At 47.1% G+C, this 10,077-nt stretch overlaps 1 protein-coding gene across 1 annotated transcript in view; it reads right to left on the bottom strand.

Annotated features, from left to right (window-relative positions):
* Positions 1-5,674, bottom strand: part of LOC138851526 (rab effector Noc2-like) — a gene marked incomplete at its 3' end in the record, with an annotated part of 60,245 nt that extends 54,571 nt beyond the window's left edge. Inside the window, exons 1-2 of the mRNA XM_070080733.1 lie at positions 4,495-5,674; positions 3,878-4,015 (exon numbers count right to left, since the gene is read on the bottom strand). Of these exons, the coding sequence (XP_069936834.1) occupies positions 3,878-4,015; positions 4,495-4,766 (410 nt within the window). The remainder of the gene's footprint in view (positions 1-3,877; positions 4,016-4,494) is intronic.
* Positions 5,675-10,077: the final 4,403 nt, after the last annotated feature.

Raw genomic sequence — 10,077 nt, 5'->3', positions numbered from 1 at the left:
CTTGTACCAGACCACACATCCTAGTACCACCTGTACCAGACCACACACCCTGGCACCACTTGTACCAGACCACACACCTTGGTACCACTTGTACCAGACAACACACCCTGGTACCACCTGTACCAGACCACACACCATGGTACCATTTGTACCGGTTGCACCAGACCATACACCCTGGTACCACCTGTACCAGACCACACACCCTGGTACCACTTGTGCTGGTTGTACCAGACCACACATAATAGTACAACCTGTACCAGACCATACACCCTGGTACCACTTGTACCAGACCACACACCCTGGTACCACCTGTACCAAACCACACACCCTGGTACCACCTGCACCAGACCACACACCCTGGTACCACTTGTACCAGACCACACACCCTGGTATCACCTGTACGAGACCACACACCCTGGTACCACTTGTACCAGACCACATACCCTGGTACCACCTGTACCAGACCACACACCCTGGTACCACTTGTACCGATTGTACCAGACCATACACCTTGGCACCACCTGTACCAGACCACACACCCTGGTACCACTTGTACCGGTTGTAGCAGACCATACACCCTGGTACCACTTGTACCGGTTGTACCAGACCACATACCCTGGTACAACCTGTACCAGACCATACACCCTGGTACCACTTGTACCAGACCACACACCCTGGTACCAACTGTACCAAACCACACACCCTGGTACCACCTGTACCAGACCACACACCCTGGTACCACTTGTACCAGACCACACAGCCTGGTATCACCTGTACCAGACCACACACCCTGGTACCACTTGTACCAGACAACACACCCTGGTACCACCTGTACCAGACCACACACCATGTGTAGACAGCCTGTACTGTCTGCACAGACGGCCCATGCTGTCTGCCAGCTTACTTCATATTTCGCGGCACTAAGGTGCTGCCCTCTGTAGTTAGGCCTCTCGGTGGGCACGGCAGCCTGCCTGCCCTTGCCTCGCTCTCACTCTCACAGTGGCCTAGCAGGAAGACACAAGGCCTACTAGTAGCTCTCTCTCGTGGGATTGCCCTCCCGGGCCATGGGCACAACACACAAGCCTATGTACCCACCACGACTTAACAATAAAGTAAGAAGTCTCCGAAGACGTATCATTTACACCCCGCTGCCAGAACACCAAATAATCCCTTTTTATAAATGGTGGAAAGCGGTGGTCGCAGCAGTGTGTTTGCCCGGAGAGAGGAAGGAAGGAATGAAGTTGTTCAATTCATCCCCCTACACAACAAACATCTGTCTCTTTACGAGTTATCCTGATGTCGTGTCTGCACGTTTCAGCATCCAGACACAGGTACAAGCAGGATCCAGCCGAAATTTGCCAAATTTCTTCGAGAATTGCGAGTGGCGTCCCAGTGACCCCACGCTACAGCGTCCCACGCTGTTTCTCAAGTCACATGTTCAGCGTCACTTGTATGTTGCTGTTGTTGTTCAGCTCAGTACAGCCGTTTCAGCAAGCCAGAGGCGAGTTTTGTGGTGATTTCTGAGTCCAGTGTGAGTTCTCCACGTGTTTGTGGGAGGAGGAAGTGGCCGCTCCTTGCCTCGCCCTGCTGTACTCTCACACCTCACCAGCCTACCATACACCACTCACCACTACTCGCTCCCTCTGCTGTGTTTTCTGCTTTTTTCGTGTGATTCATTGCCAGAGCTGTGTATCCGAGTGCCCGAGGCCACTCGAAGCTACGTGGATCAGCATGCCACGTAGATCACGACGCCACGTGGATCACGACGCCACGTGGGTGTGGGCGATGTCACGTGGATCTACAAACCACGTGAGTTACTGAGCCAGATGTCCCAGGCCTCATGCTATGGTCTGCTGCCCGCATCACATTGACGTCACCGACGATGCTGCCCGACTTCATGACGTCACGATGTCTGCCTGACCTCACCTCGAGATGTCTGCTGACGTCACAGTGCTGCTGACGTAACCTCGCGACATCACGCCTGACATCACATGTCACATCGAGTGTTCTAGTAATTATTTCAGTATTGTCGAGAAGACTGAGAGAAGATATATGTCGTGTTAAATAATTCCTCTCAGTCAGTGTTCCCACATTTTAGTATATGTCTTAGTGTCAGTTTCGTGCGCAGAAAAGCATCATTTGCTAGTTTAAACCATGTTGTACCGCATGTACCGTGGGTGTGTAAAGTTTTCGTGTGTCCAGTGAGGTCTGAGCCAGACCTGAGTAGCACCACTGTGTTAAGTCACCCATGTGACCAGTGGGTTTGACAGCTATCAGACAGCCCTGAGCGTATGAGCCCCCTTGTACAGAAAGCTCTTATGCTCGTTGCTCAGAGATGTTCTGCAGAATCGTACCTGCTACGATTCCCATCGAGATTTGTTTCACTTCACCTCCAGACCTTCAGAATGCAGTTATATGTAGAGAAACAAGTCTGGGGACGCTTAGACTAACCTCTGCTGTAACTCCATCTGCCGAGAGAATGACACTCGTCAAGCCGCAGTTAGCCCTGTCGGCAGGCGCTGTGTCAGCCTCGTGTCACAAGCTTCAGTGAGCAGCCTGCACAAAGAAGATGTCACTTTGACTGCTAGCTCTCTCACTGCAGTCTGGTGTATGATGTTACAACTCCCAGGTGTTTCGCCCAGTCGTCTCTGCCACGACTCGCTCCACAACTCGCTCCATGCTCGCCGGCAGTGACAGCCCAGCGACAGTACCAGTCGAGAAGTGTCCTCCTGAGTCGCTTGCCAGAAGTCCTGCCCAGTTGCCGAGTTTTGTCGACGCCTCACTCGAGGGCACCAGCATGTCGTGCCCCAGGTTGAGTGAAAACCTGCAGCGACTCCTACGATGTCTGCTTCACCGTTCCAGAGGAGACTGTAACCTGTTACGTCACAGCTCAGCCGCAGCGATGTCTCCTGTGTTGCAGTATCTGTCCAGACGCAGGAAGGCGTGCAGTGATGCCCTTCAACGCTCACTGCCTATGACGATGTTTAGCACACCCCACATGTTTTTTTCTTCCCTCCCTGTAGGAAGTTTTTTTTCCATGTCCATATGTATATATATGTTTTTATTTTGTGTTCTGTGCTCTGTTCCTACAAGAGACCGAGTTCCTTTTACCACCAGTATTGTCGCCTCGGGACGATGCGTGGTAGGTGGCCGAGCGTATGTAGACAGCCTGTACTGTCTGCACAGACGGCCCATGCTGTCTGCCAGCTTAGTTCATATTTTGCGGCACTAAGGTGCTGCCCTCTGTAGCTAGGCCTCTCGGTGGGCACGGCAGCCTGCCTGCCCTTGCCTCGCTCTCACTCTCACAGCGGCCTAGCAGGAAGACACAAGGCCTACTAGTAGCTCTCTCTCATGGGATGGCCCTCCCGGGCCATGGGCACAACACACAAGCCTGTGTACCCACCACGACTTAACAATAAAGTAAGAAGCCTCCGAAGACGTATCACTTACACCCCACTACCAGAACACCAAATAATCCCTTTTTATACATGGTACCATTTGTACTGGTTGTACCAGACCATACACCTTGGTACCACTTGTACCGTTTGTACCAGACCACACACCCAGGTACAACCTGTACCAGACCATACACCCTGGTACCACCCATACCAGACCACACACCCTGGTACCACTTGTATCAGACCACACACCCTTGTACCATTTGTACCAGTTTTACCATACTACACACCTTTGTGCCACTTGCACCAGACCACACACCCTGGGTACCACTTGTACCAGATCACACACCCTGGGTACCACTTGTACCAGACCACCCACCCTGGGTACTTGTACCAGACCACACACCCTGGGTACCACTTGTGCAAGGTACTCAGCATGTACTCACACTGGCGCATCAAGGTACTCAACATGTACTCACCCTATCCTCTGCTGCTCGTTGAGTTCAAGTTGCTCGGCTCGCTTGATCACCTCGAGGATCATCTTAGTCTCTGCTTCAGTTAGTGAGTCCTGGCGAGTCATGGGTGCAGGCTGGCTAGTAGACCAACCCATCTTTAGCCTGTGACATAACATAACATAAGGAGAAACACCACGACAACTTTCACTGTCTAGCTGAGTAAAGACTGTATAAGACAGCTGACTGTATATGCAGGAGCTTTTTCAGAGAATTGACTGTATTTGGATCAATGTAATGAATCAGCAGTGTGCTGCTACTTTAGATACCAGAGTTCAGGCAACTTCTGGCGCATGAAACTAGGAGGTGGGGTCAGAAGCTGTGTCTCAACCCACTTAGTAACAAGACGGTGAGTACAAGAACGTATGTAAATACAAAAACAATCATTCACACAAAACAGTCAGTGGAACAGATACAATCACTGAGACAAACAAGAGAGAGAGAGGAAGAGGAAAGAGAGAGAGAGAGAGAGAGAGAGAGAGAGAGAGAGAGAGAGAGAGAGAGAGAGAGAGAGAGAGAGAGAGAGAGAGAGAGAGAGAGAGAGAGAGAGAGAAAGAAAGAGAGAGAGGGCATCAGTCACTTACTTTGCTCTCAGTGCCAGGTGACGATCGTTGGGACAGACCCAGCGCTCCTGCGCAGGCTGGCTTCCCACACTGGCTCTCCTTATCATTGTTCTTCCTGCTACTGCTGCTACCGAGCCTCCTGCTGTAGGTGTTGCTACTGATATTGCTGCTGTTGCTCCTCCACCATCTCCTCCTGCTACGCCTCCTACCCCACCAACTCCATATCCGATACTTCCTGTTCCTAACCCCAAACCTCCACCTCCTCCTCCAGGAAATCCTGCTTGAGTCTCCATAGTTCCTTCTAACTAGCAAGGGATGTCACGCCCCATCCATACTCTCAAATATATGGTTTCTCTTTGAACTAGAAATACCGTCTTAGTTTCTCCACTCTCCTGATTATTAAAGTTCTTGACAAAATAGTGCAAGGGACATCATGTACCTTGCTTGACCATAATGACTTGGTTACTAACACGCATCTAGACCAATGATACCTACGTAGCAAGCACCAGATATGCACTGCCTTCTCTCGTCCTGCCTGAGTCCTCCATCAATTTCCTGTAAGAGACGGAGAAAGAACGTTAGTAACAGGAAGGATATAGAACAGAGATGTAAACATACAGACTGTAAGATGGAATGTGTTGGAACAGGTGTCAACAAAGAAGGATGGAATAGTGTGCTCGAGACAAGTTTGATGATAGAAAGTCAAGGTGAGGAATAGTTTTGAATGTGAGAGTGTTTGTGTGTGTACACAGTTTGTGTGTGTACACAGTTTGTGTGTGTACATAGCTCCATCACTGTCATCATCTATGTCTTCACATACCACATATAACACCTAATTGTAATAATTTATTTATAGGTAAGTGTATTTGTGGTTGAGGGACTGACCATCTATCAAGGTTGATGGATTGATCATCATGGTTGATGGACTGACGATCTATCGTGGTTGATGGATTGGCCATCTATCATGGCTGATGGACTGACCATCTATCATGGTTGATGGACTGACCATCTATCATGGTTGATGGACTGACCATCTATCATGGTTGATGGACTGACCATCTATCGTGGTTGATGGACTGACCATCTATCGTGGTTGATGGACTAACCATCTATCGTGGTTGATGGACTGACCATCTATCATGGTTGATGGACTGACCATCTATCAAGGTTGATGGAGTGACCATCTATCATGGTTGATGGATTGATCATCTATCATGGTTGATGGATTGACCATCTATCATGGTTGATGGACTGACCATCTGTCGTGGTTGATGGATTGACCATCTATCATGGTTGATGGACTGACCATCTATCATGGTTGATGGACTGACCATCTATCATGGTTGATGGACTGACCATCTATCAAGGTTGATGGACTGACCATCTATCACGGTTGATGGACTGACCATCTATCAACGTTGATGGACTGACCATCATGGTTGATGGATTGACCATCTATCATGGTTGATGGACTGATCATCTATCGTGGTTGATGGATTGACCATCTATCATGGTTGATGGACTGACCATCTATCATAGTTGATGGACTGACCATCTATCAAAGTTGATGGACTGACCATCTATCATGGTTGATGGATGGACCATCTATCATGGTTGATGGATTGACCATCTATCATGGTTGATGGACTGATCATCTATCATGGTTGATGGATTGACCATCTATCATGATTGATGGACTGACCATCTATCATGGTTGATGGACTGACCATCTATCATGGTTGATGAATTGACCATCTATCATGGTTGATGGACTGACCATCTATCATGGTTGATGGGCTGACCATCTATCATGGTTGATGGACTGACCATCTATCATGGTTGATGGACTGACCATCTATCATTGTTGATGGACTGACCATCTCTCATGGTTGATGGACTGACCATCTATCATGGTTGAGGGACTGACCATCAATCATGGTTGATGGACTGACCATCTATCACGGTTGATGGACTGACCACCTATCATGGTTGATGGAGTGACCATCATGGTTGATGGACTGACCATCTATCATGGTTGATGGACTGACCATCTATTATGGTTGATGGACTGACCATCTATCATGGTTGATGGACTGACCATCTATCATGGTTGATGGACTGACCATCTATCATGGTTGATGGACTGACTATCATGATTGATGGACTAACCATCTATCATGGTTGATGGACTGACCATCTATCATGGTTGGACTGACTATCTATCATGGTTGGACTGACCATCTATCATGGTTGATGGACTGACCATCTATCATGGTTGATGGTATGACCATCTATCATGGTTGATGGATTGACCATCTATCATGGTTAATGGACTGACCATCTATCATGGTTCATGGTATGACCATCTATCATGGTTGATGGATTGACCATCTATCATGGTTGATGGATTGATCATCTATCATGGTTGATGGACTGACCATCTATCATGGTTGATGGACTGACCATCTATCATGGTTGATGGACTGACCATCTATCATGGTTGAAGGACTGACCATCTATTATGGTTGATGGACTGACCATCTATCATGGTTGATGAACTGACCATCTATCATGGTTGATGGACTGACCATCTATCATGGTTGATGGACTGACCATCTATCATGGTTGATGGACTGACCATCTATCATGTTTGAGGGACTGACCATCTATCATGGTTGATGGATTGACCATCTACCATGGTTGATGGACTGACCATCTATCATGGCAGATGGACTGACCATCTATCATGGTTGATGGACTGACCATCTATCATGGTTGATGGACTGACCTTCTATCATGGTTGAAGGACTGACCATCCATCATGTTTGACGGACTGACCATCTATCATGGTTGATGGACTGACCATCTATCATGGTTGATGGACTGACCATCTATCATGGTTGATGGACTGACCATCATGGTTGATGGACTGACCATCTATCAAGGTTAATTGATTGACCATCTATCATGGTTGATGGACTGACCATCTATCGTGGTTGATGGATTGACCATCTATCATGGTTGATGGACTGACCATCTATCATGGTTGATGGACTGACCATCTATCAAGGTTGATGGACTGACCATCTATCACGGTTGATGGATTGACCATCTATCATGGTTGATGGATTGACCATCTATCATGGTTGATGGACTGACCATCTATCGTGGTTGATGGATTGACCATCTATCATGGTTGATGGACTGACCATCTATCATGGTTGATGAACTGACCATCTATCAAGGTTGATGGACTGACCATCATGGTTGATGGACTGACCATCTATCAAGGTTGATGGATTGACCAACTAGCATGATTGATGGACAGACCATCTATCGTGGTTGATGGATTGACCATCTATCATGGTTGATGGACTGACCATCTATCAAGGTTGATGGACTGACCATCATGGTTGATGGATTGACCATCTATCATGGTTGATGGACTGACCATCTATCGTGGTTGATGGATTGACCATCTATCATGGTTGATGGACTGACCATCTATCATGGTTGATGAACTGACCATCTATCAAGGTTGATGGACTGACCATCTATCATGGTTGATGGACTGACCAGCTATCATGGTTGATGGATTGACCATCAAGGTTGATGGACTGATCATCTATTATGGTTGATGGATTGACAATCTATCATGGTTGATGGACTGACCATCTATCATGGTTGATGGATTGACCATCTATCATGGTTGATGGACTAACCATCTATCATGGTTGATGGACTGACCATCTAACTTGGTTGATGGACTGACCATCTATCATGGTTGATGGACTATCTATCATGGTTGATGGACTGACCATCTATCATGGTTGAGGGACTGACCATCTATCATGGTTGATGGACTGACCATCTATCATGGTTGATGGATTGACCATCTATCATGGTTGATGGACTGACCATCTATCATGGTTGATGGACTGACCATCTAAAATGGTTGATGGACTGACCATCTATCATGGTTGATGGATTGACCATCTATCATGGTTGATGGACTGACCATCTATCATGGTTGATGGACTGACCATCTATCAAGGTTGAGGGACTGACCATCTATCATGGTTGATGGACTGACCATCTATCATGGTTGATGGACTGACCATCTATAATGGTTGATGGACTGACCACCTATCATGGTTGATGGACTGACCATCATGGTTGATAATCTGACCATCTATCATGGTTGATGGACTGACCATCTAACATGGTTGTTGGACTGACCATCTATCATGGTTGATGGACTGACCATCTATCATGGTTGATGGACTGACCATCTATCATGGTTGATGGACTGACCATCTATCATGGTTGATGGACTGACCATCTACCATGGTTGATTGACTGACCATCTATCATGGTTGATTGACTGACCATCTATCATGTTTAATGGACTGACCATCTATCATGGTTGATGGATTGACCATCTATCATGGTTGATTGACCATCTATCATGTTTGATGGACTGACCATCTATCATGGTTGATGGACTGACCATCATGGTTGAAGGACTGACCATCTATCATGGTTGATGGACTGACCATCTATCATGGTTGATGGACTGACCATCTATCATGGTTGATGGACTGACCATCATGGTTGAAGGACTGACCATCTATCATGGTTGATGGACTGACCATCTATCATGGTTGATGGACTGACCATCTATCATGGTTGAGGGACTGACCATCTATCATGGTTGATGGATTGACCATCTATCATGGTTGATGGACTGACCATCTATCATGGTTGAGGGACTGACCATCTATCATGGTTGATGGATTGACCATCTATCATGGTTGATGGACTGACCATCATGGTTGATGGACTGACCATCTATCATGGTTGATGGACTGACCATCTATCGTGGTTGATGGACTGACCATCTATCATGGTTGATGGACTGACCATCTATCATGGTTGATGGACTGACCATCTATCACGGTTGATGGACTGACCATCTATCATGGTTGATGGACTGACCATCTATCATGGTTGATGGACTGACCATCTATCATGGTTGATGGACTGACCATCTACCATGGTTGATGGACTGACCATCTATTATGGTTGATGGACTGACCATCTATCATGGTTGATGGACTGACCATCTATCATGGTTGATGGACTGACCATCTATCACGGTTGATGGACTGACCATCTATAATGTTTGATGGTATGACCATCTATCATGGTTGATGGACTGACCATCTATCACGGTTGATGGACTGACCATCTATCATGGTTGATGGACTGACCATCATGGTTGAAGGACTGACCATCTATCATGGTTGATGGACTGACCATCTATCATGGTTGATGGACTGACCATCTATCATGGTTGATGGACTGACCATCTATCATGGTTGATGGACTGACCACCTATCATGGTTGATGGACTGACCATCATGGTTGATAAACTGACCATCTATCATGGTTGATGGACTGACCATCTAACATGGTTGTTGGACTGACCATCTATCATGGTTGATGGACTGACCATCTATCATGGTTGATGGACTGACCATCTATCATGGTTGATGGACTGACCATCTATCATGGTTGATGGACTGACCATCTACCATGGTT

Source organism: Cherax quadricarinatus, unplaced genomic scaffold, assembly GCF_038502225.1.
Source record: "Cherax quadricarinatus isolate ZL_2023a unplaced genomic scaffold, ASM3850222v1 Contig878, whole genome shotgun sequence".
NCBI lineage: Eukaryota > Metazoa > Arthropoda > Malacostraca > Decapoda > Parastacidae > Cherax > Cherax quadricarinatus.
This window is presented reverse-complemented; position numbering and strand designations above follow the sequence as displayed.